Genomic DNA, 15,311 nt, shown 5'->3' on the forward strand with positions numbered 1-15,311 from the left:
ACTAGATAAAACCGAAAACGCCAAAAAACTGAACCAATATCAAATTACCAAAATACCACTCAACTCTAGTTTTTTCATGTCAAAATACCATTGCCTTCAATTGTCAAACAGATTCTTTAGTAAAGATAGACCAAACTGCAATTTTTTTGTGACATACCAAAAATGCCCATGGCTTCATCTAAGGAAAAGGAAAAGATAAAATTGATTACATAAACATAAAATTCTTTAAGACTTCTAAGCACTCCTTCCGATCCATAATAAATATAGAGGCTTTAGTTTAAATTTAAAAGCTCCGACACTTGTTATGGATCGAAGGAAGTATGATTTTAGAAATTTTGAAAATAAAGGTCAGCCCCCATTTGTCCGGTCTCCCCATAGATGCCTTAGAAATTGTTTACCAAAGAGGATTTCGTTAAAAAAAATTAAGAACAGTGATATTGTGTACTTGTGTTGGGGTTGCATTTTGCTAGTACAGGGTTGGGGCTTTCGTTTTGTTTGCAAATTGTGTCGGCCCTTTCGTCACTTAGCCCACCCAGCCTTCCACGAGCAGGCCCAACTCGTCGACGGCCAGCCACCGGTGCTGCCTCACTCCTGCGTTTCTCCATCGCAGTAGCTGACGCCTGACGGCGACGACACAGCTTCAAGTTAGTTGTCCGCGACCAGCCCGCTCCCCATCCCGCTGCCGGAGGCCGACGCCGATGGCGAGTCCGCGGGAACGGCGGCTTCCGCCCGCGCCCGCGTTCCGGATGGAGAACCCCTTCAGCCTGAAGGTTCTCCAGGTCTTCACCGGCGCCGGCGTCGGCTGCGGCGTCGGAGTCGGCGTCGGCCGCCCCATCTACCTAGGTAATAACAAGGGCACCTGTCCACTAGCTTCTGTCCCTTCCGTACTTAGGATAATCCGGGATAGACACCCATCGACCCTGTCACGAGTCTGCGGTGGCTGCGGCATTTCGTCGAACGGCTGAGGTGGGTGACAGGGTGAGGAACTGGGGCATCTGGTCGAACAGTTCGTGCCCTATGTAGATGGATCCACACAATTTCTAAAGAAAAGATGTATCCAAACAGGGTTTTATGTTAATTGAAACGCGGATAGGCGTATGCTTGATCAAGATTAAAATTTGGTGACCGGGAAGCGCAGTAAAGTATTTGTAGCTACTTAATCCACGCCTGCTGATAGTGGTACTGTCCACATCCATTATGCACTGCCTGTGCTACACAGTAGGAGCAATCGACTAAATTTCACGGGCTGGTTGTTGTTGTTGAAGCAAATGGCTGTTGTTCTGGTGGTCAGGTATGATACCGGGCCTTCAGCAAGTCATGAGTGCGACGAGAGGTGCAACTGATTCTTTTTCTGGTGTCACGAGACATGTTAATGCTGCTGTAAGTCACTCTTCTATGAATGTACACATGATTGAACTGGTTATGTGGTTAGTGATTTTTTCGATCTGATTTATTGTTTTTCGTCTTTTATTCGTGTGCTCTAGATAAGGAAGGCAGGGTTAAAGAATGTTGAAGCGGGCATTGGTTGCGGAGTTGGTATTGGACATGGTTTTGGAATAGGTACACATTGCAGCTATTCCATTAATTTAGCCCTGTCAAGTTTCCAGTGATGTTCTCTATATAAATTAGTCTTAGTTGTGCTCAGTTATGGTGGTTTATCTCCACCCATGCCCCACTCTTCCTTTTGGCTTATCTGTTATTTTTCTTGGTGGCCACATTATAGTGTGTCTATAGTTGCTTGCATAGCAATTAGACTAAGATTAGGTTCATGGATGGAGCCACGGCGAGACATGGTTATACAGATGTAGACACATTAATTCTGGCAAGGAAACATAAATAAAGTAGGTAAATGCTTGTATACTGGAAAATATCTAAGAAATCTGTAGAACAGGCTGAGTACACGTTCTAGCCTGTTACTAGCCTGACCCAAGCCCACCAACCCACAGTCCCAGGTAGCGCAACAAAGCAACAATATGTTAACCCATCGCTTCATGCCAAGGGCATATCATGTTTCCTTGCAAGCAAACTCTATTCTCTCAGCCTCTCGTCCTCTCGTTTCTCTGCACAGTGCAACGTCAAGCAGCGAGGCCACAGCGGCAGTTCTAAAAGTACAATTTGTTCTCTGGCTTCACATTTTCTGAAGTACATTTGTTATGTGGCTGCATTTTTTTGCTTTCACTATGAGAATGTGTCCTGCAAACTTAACAAGACCGACATCTATTAGTTAAACCTAATTAATTAGTAGAATACTAATTTTAGGCTATGTACACCCATTCCAGTAAAACTGTCTGCCACTGATTGGGATGTCACTGTGATGCACCTGCTTCTATTTATTCTGTAGTATCTTCTCATTTTTGTTCACTATTATGTGGAGTTATTAGCACCTCTGTGCTTTGCACCAAAGATCTCACTTCAATACAAAATATGAAGCGATAATGGAGGAGATTCTCTTTTTTTTTTCATTGTTCCTTTTTTTTTTTGCAGGAAAGATGAGATTCATTGTTAGAATCACTATTCATGTCTACAAGACTAGCACTCTCCCTAAGTAGCATGCATGAGCAATTTCTTAAATTCTTGCAACGCTTCCTGCTCAATGTTCTTTTACCACACCATATCATTCTTGTTTCTTTTTATACATCATATCTGGCACAAGCCCACAAATATATAGCTCGGAACTATTAATGTTACATCTGTGCACTACCTTTCTTCCTCAAACCTGTGAACTTGTTTTCTGTGGTCTGAAGCTAAATCAGCTCTTTAATTTTCAGGAATTGCCTTGAAACCACGAGTACTTCATGGGATTCAATCATCGATTGCAGTACAAAACTTAACTCTAGTTCGATCTGCTTTTTTCTCTGTCTTCTTTCATGTGGTGTGAACATTAACAAAACTATGTTTTTCCTAGGAACTTATGTCCAAGTTAACTTCAAAGCTGAAGGATCCCTCTGGGGAGTCAGCTGCGTCAAATCCTACTGCTGGTCCGTTCCCTACCAATGGACGAACACCCATTGGTATGTCCATGGATCTAGAGGCTAAGCCAGTGAAAAGTAATTTGCTCGATACTTCAAGCAGTCAAATAGCAGAAGTACAACCAACTCATGGACTGTATGGCCAGCATGGGATGCAGCCAGAGACAATAACAGGAAGTCGAACTGAAAAGGTCATTGCCAACTTTCTGCAGAGTCCCTTGTTCCAGAACGATACAAACACCGGCATCAGGGATGCAGTATGTGCTTAAACCTCACCTCTATGTTCTCTCTAACACGTACCGTACATAGTGAATTCGTGATATACTATATGCTGCAGCTATGTCTTCTGCTACTTGCGTGTACATACATTGTTATGTGATGGGCATTATGAACACTGTTTTTTTCTGCAGGCTGTAAATTTGCATGGGATGGATAACGTACTTCAGTTGGTGAGTTCAGTCACACTTAATGCTCCTGGTGCATACTTTGTAACTCTAGTCTAATGCTTGGTAGTTCTTGTAACACCCTAGGTTTCTCTACCCGGCGGTGCTACCACGTCTCACTAATCATTTACAAAAAAACAACGACCATGCTAAAATTCGGCAGCATCTTCTTTGTTTATAGAACATCCAGGACATGCAAAGCACAAAATAATATGTATCCAATCCTGACAGCACAAATAAATCCATGTGGCACATATAATGCATAACAACTCCTCACAAACTTTAAATCTAGAGCGACCAATGGCTCAACTAAACTATGATCAACACTCCAAGTACTAAGATAAGGAACTAATGATGAACTAAGAATTATGTAGCATAAATGTCTATAATATGTTGTGTTGATTTGTGTATCCAAGTGATGGTGAGCTACTCCCTCCCATGCATGTCACTATGCTGAGTACCTGAAATCCAAATAAGAACCAACAACAAACAAACAAGGGTGAGTAAAGAATACTCAGCCAAGTACAATACATAGCCAAAAAGTGGACAAACATGTACAAGAAGGTATGATCTGAATTAAAAACGAATGTCCGTGGATGCATTGCTGAACTGACATTTTCCGGAATAGACGTCCACGTCATTTTCTCACCGGACTAGACATATTTGACATTTCTCACCGGTCAAATCCGGAATAGTCAACCTATGCCTTAAATGAATTATATGAATGAATGCTGAATTTAAACCACAAGAGCAACCAACGAAACATCCAAGGTGGCATTCATAAAACAAGAAAGGTTCCATCTCGCACTTGCCTCAGAAATACGCTCAAACAGAAGAAACGTCTAAATAGCCGAACTGCTTCCTGCGCCTGTAGCTCCAAAACCTGTGGCAAAATCGCCTTTAGAAACTATGAAGAAAACAAAAGTCTGACAGCTCAAGTACCTGAAAGATAATACGCCTAATCCTAACTTGACCGTGTAAGCATATGTATTTATGAATCATCCAGGTCTGGGTTGCGTCCAGGCAGACTATAGGTATTGTGTCTCAAATTATTTTAACTACCAAGACCAACAGTTACGAACGTGTGACCTTTTTTTCCTTTGAATACCAAAACAACATGTGGTCCATCAGGCTATTTTTTTCAGTTAGAAAGAATGGACAGAGAATCAGGGTGTTAGCTTCAGGAACAACACTTCAATTGAATCGGTAACCACCTTGTACTAGTACTACTCTCGTATACACTACCAATTGACTAAATCATCAGATCTTTTATTTCCTCTAAACCAGCTGATGCCACAAATCAGGCAAGGCAAGGCCAGATCTCTCGATTAGAGCAACAATGCAGAATAGCCTGATACTAAACTAGTTCGACCGCGTACCTGACGACTCCCACCGGGAAGGAAAACGAATCCAGGATTCAGCAGCGGACGGGCATGTCCCAGGGAGCAGCAGCACACCACCGGCTGACAGCCAAACTTGTATGCCTGACGGCGGTACTCGGCGGCGGCGGCTGCAGCGACTGAACCCTAGGCGGTGACGGGGTTAGCGTATAGGTTGGGGAGTGTTTATTTTAGGCTAAGGACTGGGCCAAGTCTATCGCTCTTTTATTTTCTCATTCATGTATCCTACCCGAAAACCATGTGCAGCCCTTATATTTAGTTCCGAAATTATTTAATGGCTAGTACTTAACAATTAGCTACAAGATCTATTTGAACTCCGATTTACATGAACTTATACTCTCTTTCGATCAACTCGACGAGACGAATCCGACCATAATCCTGGATTTTCCATACGGCTTATGGTTTAAAATACCCAAAATTTCAGTAAACTAAAAGGGCATATGTCAACATTAACCTTCATGTTATCCTGGGGTATTACAGTTCTATCCTTGTCCTTCTGTCAGATAGGTTTTACTCATTTACACCATATGTGGCCCTAAAATGATGTTTATAGCCTATTTAACAAGTAAATTATTGTTTACGTCTTAACGACCAATAGAGGATTGCTAGGGTGGTTATTGTTTGCAAATCCTATAATTGTACAATTGTTTGTCTTTCATTAGCTGACTACTAATTAGTTCTGCATTTCTTGCTTATCCAGGTACTGAAGCACCAAAGAGTCATCGAAGAATTGCGAGACGAGAATGAAAAGCTGCGTCAGGTGCTCATAGAGGAACTTAAGGTTTCACCATCGAAATTACAGCCGGATCGAACAAATGGAGTGAAGACCTACGATCCATGCTCGGAGTGCTTTGACTGCCGCCGTCGAAGTCGGAAATCAAACAGATAACGGCAATTGCCCCTAGTAATTTTTGTTAGAGTTTAGCTATGTTTTCACTAGCTGAAGATCTCACTGGAGCAATAGTAATAGCCAATCTGCATGACATCATCACATCAACAAGAAGCGCCACACTAGCTCTTTTAGTTGAGGCACTGCTATCTGATGTACATTTGAACTCTGTTCTTTTGGCTCAGGATAGGTGACTTTTAGCTGTGATTGCCTTGATTATGCTGAACCTACAAGCTGAATTTTTTGTACAACAAGCAATGTGGCATGTGCACCAAAGAAAGACAATTGTAATAATCCTGTAATTTTATTTCTATCTTTTGCTACAGAGGAAAACACCAGCAGGTAACAGTAGGTTCGTTAACGTAAACACCAGATTCTGCTGAAACGTTTGTTACGCCTAACATGAGGCAATGAGGAAGCTGATGGCTCCTCGCTTCGAGTTGGCCAATCCACCATCCACATTGCTCATGCGACCCAGCAGGAAGGCATTGGTGCCATAGGACCGTCCTTGCGGACACCACTGCACCAACATCAGCTGCAGAGGAACCACTTTGTCTGGTGCAGAGGAACTTCACGATACTTTACCAAAATCGTCACCAATTACCCTATTATGACTGTTGTGTCTAACAATGTGTAAAAAGTCAAAAACACAACTACAGGTTGCTCAACAGATGTATGTATTGTGCCCTTAAATAATTGGTTGACCCTAAGGAGTTGACAACATCGGAAAAAGGTGTTCTACAAAGCCTAAAGATGTTTCACACAAGTGTGTCATTCTTTTATATTTCTTATCTAGATACCATCTTGTCGGACATTTATTTCATCTATTGGTCCATAGATAATGATTTCTCAATATTTTCTTTTTCGAGATTGCACAACCAAAGTCAACACTAAGAGAAACATATATTCCACTACCAAACTAATTAACATACTTGTCTTGTTGTCCATCCACAATGGAAGGTACTGAAGAGATTAACTTCTTCAATTCGGCAAAAAAAAAATTCCAAACTCTCACATAGCATACAACACAATAGACACATCTTATACGGTTGCATCACCGAGAATAAAATAGAGTTTATACCAATGTATGTTGCAGCTGTGTCTTATGGTACTCAATTTTAATTGTACAAACATTGTTACGATACACATTGGAAACCACTTTTGTACACTAGAATTCCACGTTCTACTAGGAAACAGAGCTAAAACAAGTTAATATGGCTTGCATATTGGTATAATGCATGGGTGTGTAGCTACCCATGCGGGTAGCAAATGCACTCCCATACATTATGAACACTCGTTTCTTTATTTATTATCTCTACAAGATTTAAATTTGCATGAGATTGATAACATACTGCAGTTCGTGAGTTTACTCACACTAAATGTTCCCTATACATACTTTCTACTTCTAGTCTAAGGCTTAGTAGTTAGTAGCCCTATCCCTGCCCTTCCTGTCAGGTATGTTAAATGATTTGCGCCTGTGTGGCCCTAAGATGATGTGAGTACTTATTTAGTGAGTAAACTATATTGTGTGTCTTGAGTTCATCCTCCACTTATGCCGAACATATAGTTCATCCCCCAACAAACAAAATACCGAACAACCATATCCCCACATCACATAATAAGCAAACCAGCATCAAGAATATAGAGAAGTGTTATGGGCCCGTTGGGTTAGGGCGCATTTGATAGCTTTCATCAAGGCACCTATGGCAGAGCAACATCTATCTCTAGATAAGATATATGTCTCGTTGTTTGGTTGTATGCATTGCATGAGACATGGTGCAAGCTACCTCCTCATGTTAGTTGCATGCACGGGTGCGTTTTGCATATGCAAATGCAAACCGTATTTGATTGGTTGCCTGCACAAGAGTGTTGTGACAGCATGTTCACAACTATGGTGATTTTACCACCCCATTTGAATACACAAACTACCTCATATAGCATCAAAACACAATCAAAATAATATATAACCTAAATTAGCATCACCGTTGCCCCACCACAAACTTACACCAGGGGTTCTTACACACCCTAATACATAAGACTCATCAAATTCATTGTTCAACCAACAGACACAACAAAATCAGGAGCTTCTGTATATACCCTCTAATCATCCAACAGACAACTTAACTCAAGAGCTACTATATTCCCTTATCAGCAACCAACATACCTCAAGAACTAGTCGTGCTCGAGCAGCGCCCTCTGAGAGAGGAGGTATTGACATTGCACTGGTTGTCGGATACTAGTGTTGGGCCTTCAACAAGTAATGATTGCCGCAAGAGGTGCAATCGATTCTTTTTTCGGTGTCACCATCCATGTTAATTTTGTTTTTAAGTCACTCTCCCACAAAAGTAGTCACAGTTGAAGTGATTATGTATTTAGTGATTCGCTAGATCTAATTTTGCCTTTTTTTTCCTTGTGTATGTGTTGTAGTCAAGGAAGCCAAGGTTAAAAATGTTGAAGCGAGCATTGGTTGAGAAGTTGGTATAGGACTTGGCTATGTAGTACATTTTTTTACATCCATGTAGAGGTATATGTTCTCTATAGACTAAAGATATGACCATAAATGTAGCAAATGGGTACAAGAATAATGACCTACAAAGGAATAGAATCCGTACCATGAAAAAACAGATCATTTCACATAGTCAAATCGACCAAATAAATATTTGCATTCTAGTACGTTATCCCAAGTCCAAGCTAACCTTCCGATTCACCTTTTTGGAAGGGTTTGATGAACGTGAAGGAAGAGTTCTTCTCTCGCGGGTCTTTTAAGGTAGGGAATGGATTAGATACTAGATTTTGGGAAGATGTTTGGCTAGGAGATAAGCCTCTAGCGCAAGAATATCCTTCTCTATATAATATTGTGTAATATAAAAATGTCTTAGTTGCAAATGTCTTATCTGGGTTTCCTATAAATATAGTTTTTAGAAGAAACCTTACTGAATATAAGTGGACAAGATGGTTGCATTTGCTAGGCTGACTAGTTAATGTAAACCTCTCCACTCATGATGATGTGTTTATTTGGAACTTAACCATATCAGGAGGATATATAGTTAAGTTCGTGTATATACCTTGACATGATAAATGGGCATATTACGTATCTCCGTAAATATATTTGGAAACTCAAAGTTCCACTAAAAACAGAATTTTCATGCGGTTCTTACATCGCAAAGTTATTCTCACAAAAGATAACCTGATCAAGAGGAAATGGCAAGGTAGTAAAACATGTTTTTTTGGGGTTAATTATTGGTTTGCCACTACAGCCCGCGCAACATTCAGTTTTGCCACTAGAGCAGAATGGTTCTCAGTTTTGCCACTAGTATGTGTGCAACGACTCGTTCCGTGAGTCTGCTGTTTCATTCAAGTCAAACGTCCTGGACTCGGCTGTTTCAGGTGGGACCAGGCGGAGACGCGTTTGAAAAGAGGACCGTTGCTGGCCGTTTCGCGTGGGACCCACAAGGTTTGGCTTTGGGCAGATGAGAAGGGTGTTTAATAAAATGGTGAAAAATGAACAAACAAAAAAGGGTGCGGCTGGGACTCGAACCCAAGACCGCTTTATTTGGTAGCGTGAAGGATTGCTTTGGTAACCAATGGGGCGGATGGAAAGATATTGAAAAGCGAATGGAAGAAATCTAGCTATAGATAGTTCTAGTTCGTGACTTGGTTTATGGTGTAAGGACGCATATGTTTGTTCTTTGTGTTTATGCATGCTGCTTAACCAAAAAAAAGGGTGCGTCTTTGTTATTTTAAGCATTACGTGTTTGTGGTTTAGGTTGGAAAAATAATCAAACAAAAAAGGGTGCATCTTTATATTTTTGCGAGGGAAAAATGGTGCATTTATCTGATTTCAAGCATTGCGTGTTTGTGATTTTTTGTTTCATACTTATATGGGTACCCTACTTATATTACATCAAAGTTCATACTTGGATCAATGTTTGTGATTTCATGATTCATACACCCTTGATATATTACATCGAAATCATAGAAAACTAAGATATATGAGATGCAAATATTGGTAGCCAGATCATCACGCAAAATAACTTAGATAAATTCGATACATAAGATGCTTAGTTCCACCATTACACGGAAGTAACTTAGATAGATAGATGGGTACCCTAGATAGATAGATGGGTACCCTAGATAGATAAGTTGAGTGAATAACAAGGATCCATGCTTAGTTTTTCAATTCCATGTTTAAAACTTGATAAAATGATGGTCAAAGTTAGGGTTGACTAAATTTGAGATGAGCATAAAAAATTCAAATAAAATCAAAAAAATGAAAATCCTTCTCACATAGTCTTCTTATGTCATATACTACCCATTCTAGTTGATAAACATGGTCTACATGCTGTTCAACAAAAAAACCATGTGTCTAATGTGATATCTCAAACACTGGGGTACAAGTTCGAGGGTGAAGACAAGAGGTTTAGGGTTTGGAACATGAAAAGTTTCAAAAACCTCACCAAAGCTTCATTTTGGAGTGAATAACAAGGATCCATGCTTAGTTTTACAATTCCATGTTTAAAACTTGATAAAATGATGGTCAAAGTTAGGTTTGACTAAATTTGAGATGAGCATAAAAAATTCAAAAAAAATCAAAAAAATGGAAATCCTTCTCACATAGTCTTCTTATGTCATATACTACCGATTCTAGTTGATAAACATGGTCTACATGCTGTTCAACAAAAAAACCATGTGTCTAATGTGATATCTCAAACACTGGGGTACAAGTTCGAGGGTGAAGACAAGAGGTTTAGGGTTTGGAACATGAAAAGTTTCAAAAACCTCACCAAAGCTTCATTTTGGAGTGAATAACAAGGATCCATGCTTAGTTTTTCAATTCCATGTTTAAAACTTGATAAAATGATGGTCAAAGTTAGGTTTGACTAAATTTGAGATGAGCATAAAAAATTCAAATAAAATCAAAAAAATGAAAATCCTTCTCACATAGTCTTCTTACATGGAATTGATGTGTTGTGAATTTATTTGGCCAATTTAGACAAGATCAAAAAAACTTGCTTAGAAATGAGGCCATTTACCCTAACTTTGGAGCTCTTTTTTAGCACATTTTGACATGAGTTCCTCAAAACATGTAATCTCATCATTCCAACATCATTTCAAACATGTACTCTAATCATTCCAACATCATTCAAACAGAAATACAAAATTATTCATGAACTTTAGTTGGTTCCCACTCAATCATCTACAAAGCGTTGCGGCTTCTTCTTGGTCCTTGCGCTTCTTGCCACCACTTTGCTCCTTGTGATCCTTGTGCTCATTGCTTCTTTTCACATTGCCTGCTGACCATGTTAACATTGTAGGTTTTCTCATATTCATTTGATGTGACATGGTAGACACCAGCATGTGATGCTCCTAGATTCTTTGCCCATTCTGTCATTTTATCTATTTTTTTCCTTATCTTGGGGCAAATAGTACCAGGCCATGTATCTGCCTCTTTTTGCTTTGCCACATTTCTATGCATGATTTTGCTGAAAATGGTTTCCAACATTGATAGTACAGGAAACTCTCTACCCTCAAGAATGTAGCTGTTAAATACTTCAGAATGATTATTCAGAAGCATGTCACATTTTAGGAAATCATTGAAGAAAGCTTTAATCCATGTATTTGGCTGCAATTCCTCCACCCATGCCCAAGCTTATGGTAAACATGTCTCACACAGTGCCTATGTTCTGAATCAGGGAAAACTTTCTTCACTGCATTGATGAGGCCCTGTAATATAGAGACAATGTTAATCAGAGAATATTCTTGTGAATATGGCAGGTCGACTGAAAAGTTAATTATGCCCAATATAGAGAATATTCTTTTCCCTTTTCTGGCTAGACACTACAGATCAAACTCATGAACTTTTCTACATGTGTTCAGCTAGTGTGCCTTCTGTTCAGCTCGTGTGCTGATGCCATTGTGCTGCATCCTATAAATGGCATCCATCTACTGAACCAGAAATGCAAACAAAGATGGACAATGCCATGAGTTGGAGGAGGAGCACTGGCTCTACTGGTGCCTCTCGCTCCAGAGATGCCTCTCTGTCCAGAAGTGCTTCCATGGCTAGGGCAGACAAGCACTTGCTAGTTTATCGTAGGAGAACCTTGGAAGAGAGGGAAGCTGCTGCTGCAAGGCGCAGGGAGGAGGAAGAAGCTGCTGCTAGGCTGAGGGAAGAGCAACAAGCAGCTGTTACCCTGAAGCAGCTAGGTGAGTGCTTTAGGACTAAACAGGTCATCCAACTTCCAACAGACAGACCAAAACCTACTCCCAAACCGAGAAGGTACCATGTGTCACCAAATCTTGAAGAAAAGGTGAAGGCTGGAGTTATGTTGTGCTGGCTGAAGAAGGGCATGAAGAAGATGAAAGAGGCACTGAAGATTGGTAGAGGCAAGGACAAGGGCCAAGTTTATCATAGGAAAGGTTAAAGCATGGCATGTAGTTTGGGTAGTTTGTTGCTGTTTCAGTCATGTAGTTTGTTTGAATAAGAATGTAAGGCCGTCGCCGCCACTAGCCATTTTGTCGAGCAGGTGGAGGGCGCAGTGGCGGAACGAGCGACTACGTCGCAAGATGGTGGGGCAGAGCAGGTGCTCCTGGAGGCGGTGGCGGTGGAGAAGGTGTCCACGCGGGACGACCGCACGGTGGCGCAGGTGGTGGCGTCGCAGGTGGTGGCGTAGCGGATGGTGGTGGGTGCAGTGGATCGGTGTGTGGCTGTGTGGCGGGAGCAGGGGTAGTTCGGTCTTCACCTATTTGTCATTGCGCGGTCCTACCAGTAAGATCCGGCCCCACTTTCAGTAACGGCAAGAGACGGAAACGTTTGAAGCCTGGCCGTTTGGCCTCGATGGAGCAGCTGCGCCAGAAGCGGTGGCAAAACTGAGGACCATTCTGTTCTAGTGGCAAAACTGAGTCATGCGCGGACAGTAGTGGCAAACCAATAATTAACCCTTTTATGTGACAATGATGAAAAAATTCAACACTTGTTTTTTGATTGTCCGCTTGCTAAGATTGTTTGGAGAATTATTCATATGTCTTTTGGAATATTGCCGCCCAAGAATATTACCAATCTATTCGAAAAGTGGCTATACAGATTAGATAAGAGAGTGAAAAGCCAAATAAGAGTTGGTATTTATGCTCTTTTATGGGCAATATGGCATATCCGAAATGACTACATTTTTAACAAGTAAAAAAACACTTCCTTTTTACATGTTATCCCTCTTTCTATCCACTGGATGTGTGTGGTTATGTTTTCAGCTGGAGGAGCAACGCTACGACATGGATTTTGGATGCAGCCGTTTGAAGACGGTCGCTCTGGATTTATTCAGCCAGTGCGGATGGTAGCTTGATCGCAGGATCACACAATGTTAATTCTCCGGCTTTTGTTTTGCTCATCTCTTTTTAGATGGTTGATACATGTTTCGACCTTGAGTGATCCGTGAATGTAATAAGGTTGTAATAAAATGACTTGGAGGCTTTTTTAATAAAGTAATAAAGGTTGTATGCACCGCTTCGATGCAGAGGCTGGGGTCATATCTGAAGGAGATATGCCCTAGAGGCAATAATAAAGTGGTTATTATTTATATCTTTATGTTTATGATAAATGTTTATATATCATGCTAGAATTGTATTAACCGAAACATTAGTACATGTGTGATATGTAGACAAACAAGAAGTCCCTAGTATGCCTCTTAAACTAGCTTGTTGATTAATGGATGATTAGTTTCATAATCATGAACATTGGATGTTATTAATAACAAGGTTATGTCATTGTGTGAATGATGTAATGGACACACCCAATTAAGCGTAGCATAAGATCTCGTCATTAAGTTATTTGCTATAAGCTTTCGATACATAGTTACCTATTCCTTATGACCATGAGATCATGTAAATCACTTATACCGGAAAGGTACTTTGATTACACCAAACACCACTGCGTAAATGGGTGGCTATAAAGGTGGGATTAAGTATCCGGAAAGTATGAGTTGAGGCATATGGATCAACAGTGGGATTTGTCCATCCCGATGACGGATAGATATACTCTGGGCCCTCTCGGTGGAATGTCGTCTAATGTCTTGCAAGCATATGAATGAGTTCATAAGAGACCACATACCACGGTACGAGTAAAGAGTACTTGTCAGGAGACGAGGTTGAACAAGGTATAGAGTGATACCGAAGATCAAACCTCGGACAAGTAAAATATCGCGAGACAAAGGGAATTGGTAATATATGTGTATGGTTCATTCGATCACTAAAGTCATCGTTGAATATGTGGGAGCCATTATGGATCTCCAGATCCCGCTATTGGTTATTGGTCGGAGTGAGTACTCAACCATGTCCGCATAGTTCTCGAACCGTAGGGTGACACACTTAAAGTTGGATGTTGAAATGGTAGTTCTTGAATTATGGAATGAAGTTCGAATATTTGTTCGGAGTCCCGGATGAGATCCCGGACATCACGAGGAGTCTTAATGGTCCGGAGAATAAGATTCATATATAGGATGTCATTTTATGTGAAATAAAATGTCGCGGAAGGTTCTATGGAAGGTTCTAGAAGGTTCTAGAAAAGTCCGGAAGAAACCACCAAGGAAGGTGGAGTCCACAAGGGACTCCACCTCCATGGCCGGCCAGCCCTAGTGGGGGTGGAGTCCCAAGTGGACTCCACCATAGGGGCCGGCCACCCCCACATGGGAGGTGGGAATCCCACCTTTGGGTGGGAGTCCTAGTTGGGCTAGGTTTGCCCCCTCCTATGGAAGGTTTTGGTTTCGGGTCTTATTCGAAGACTTGGACACCAACACTTGGGATCCACCTATATAATGAGGGGCCAAGGGAGGGGGCCGGCCACCCCAAGACCATAGCTTGGCCGCCCTTGAGTGGCCGGCCACCCTCCCAAACCCTAGCTTTGCTCCTCCACTTCATATTGTCCGGTTTGCTTAGCGAAGCTCCGCCGGACTTCTACACCGCCACCGACACCACGCCGTCGTGCTGTCGGATTCAAGAGGAGCTACTACTTCCGCTGCCCGCTGGAACGGGGAGGTGGACGTCGTCTTCATCAACAACCGAACGTGTGACCGAGTACGGAGGTGCTGCCCGTTCGTGGCGCCGGAACCGATCGTGATCAAGATCTTCTACGCGCTTTGCAAGCGGCAAGTGATCGTCTACCGCAGCAACAAGAGCCTCATCTTGTAGGCTTTGGAATCTCTTCAAGGGTGAGACTCGATACCCCCTCGTTGCTACCGTCTTCTAGATTGCATCTTGGCTTGGATTGCGTGTTCGCGGTAGGAAAATTTTTGTTTTCTATGCAACGTTTTCCTACAGTGGTATCAGAGCCGTGTCTATGCATAGATGGTTGCACGAGTAGAACACAATGGTTTGTGGGCGTTGATGCTCTTGTTATCTTTAGTTTGAGTACTTTGCATCTTTATGGCATAGTGGGATGAAGCGGCTCGGACTAACTTTACATGACCGCGTTCATGAGACTTGTTCCTCGTTCGACATGCAACTTGTATTGCATAAGAGGCTTTGCGGGTGTCTGTCTCTCCTACTATAGTAAAGATTCAATTTACTCTTCTATTGAAAACATTAGTATCAACGTTGTGGTTCATGTTCGTAGGTAGATTAG

The 15,311-nt window shown here is 41.5% G+C and overlaps 1 protein-coding gene across 1 annotated transcript; it reads left to right on the top strand.

Moving 5' to 3' along the window:
• Positions 1-545: 545 nt before the first annotated feature.
• On the top strand, positions 546-6,068 carry LOC127309948 (uncharacterized). The gene is made up of 7 exons (XM_051340660.2): positions 546-843; positions 1,292-1,380; positions 1,485-1,560; positions 2,769-2,818; positions 2,906-3,226; positions 3,380-3,418; positions 5,513-6,068. The coding sequence occupies exons 1-7, from the start codon at positions 699-701 to the stop codon at positions 5,699-5,701; spliced, it is 909 nt and encodes a 302-aa protein (XP_051196620.1). The 5' UTR covers positions 546-698; the 3' UTR covers positions 5,702-6,068.
• Positions 6,069-15,311: the final 9,243 nt, after the last annotated feature.

This window comes from Lolium perenne, chromosome 1 (genome assembly GCF_019359855.2).
Source record: "Lolium perenne isolate Kyuss_39 chromosome 1, Kyuss_2.0, whole genome shotgun sequence".
NCBI lineage: Eukaryota > Viridiplantae > Streptophyta > Magnoliopsida > Poales > Poaceae > Lolium > Lolium perenne.

What these genes read in the sequence shown, in the direction of transcription:
- LOC127309948 (XM_051340660.2), top strand. Translation starts at nt 699, where the DNA reads ATGGCGAGTCCGCGGGAACGGCGGCTTCCGCCCGCGCCCGCGTTCCGG. An exon ending in CGAGACATGTTAATGCTGCT is followed by an intron (nt 1,381 to 1,484) that starts GTAAGTCACTCT and finishes CGTGTGCTCTAG; the next exon opens with ATAAGGAAGGCAGGGTTAAA. An exon ending in TGGATAACGTACTTCAGTTG is followed by an intron (nt 3,419 to 5,512) that starts GTGAGTTCAGTC and finishes TTGCTTATCCAG; the next exon opens with GTACTGAAGCACCAAAGAGT.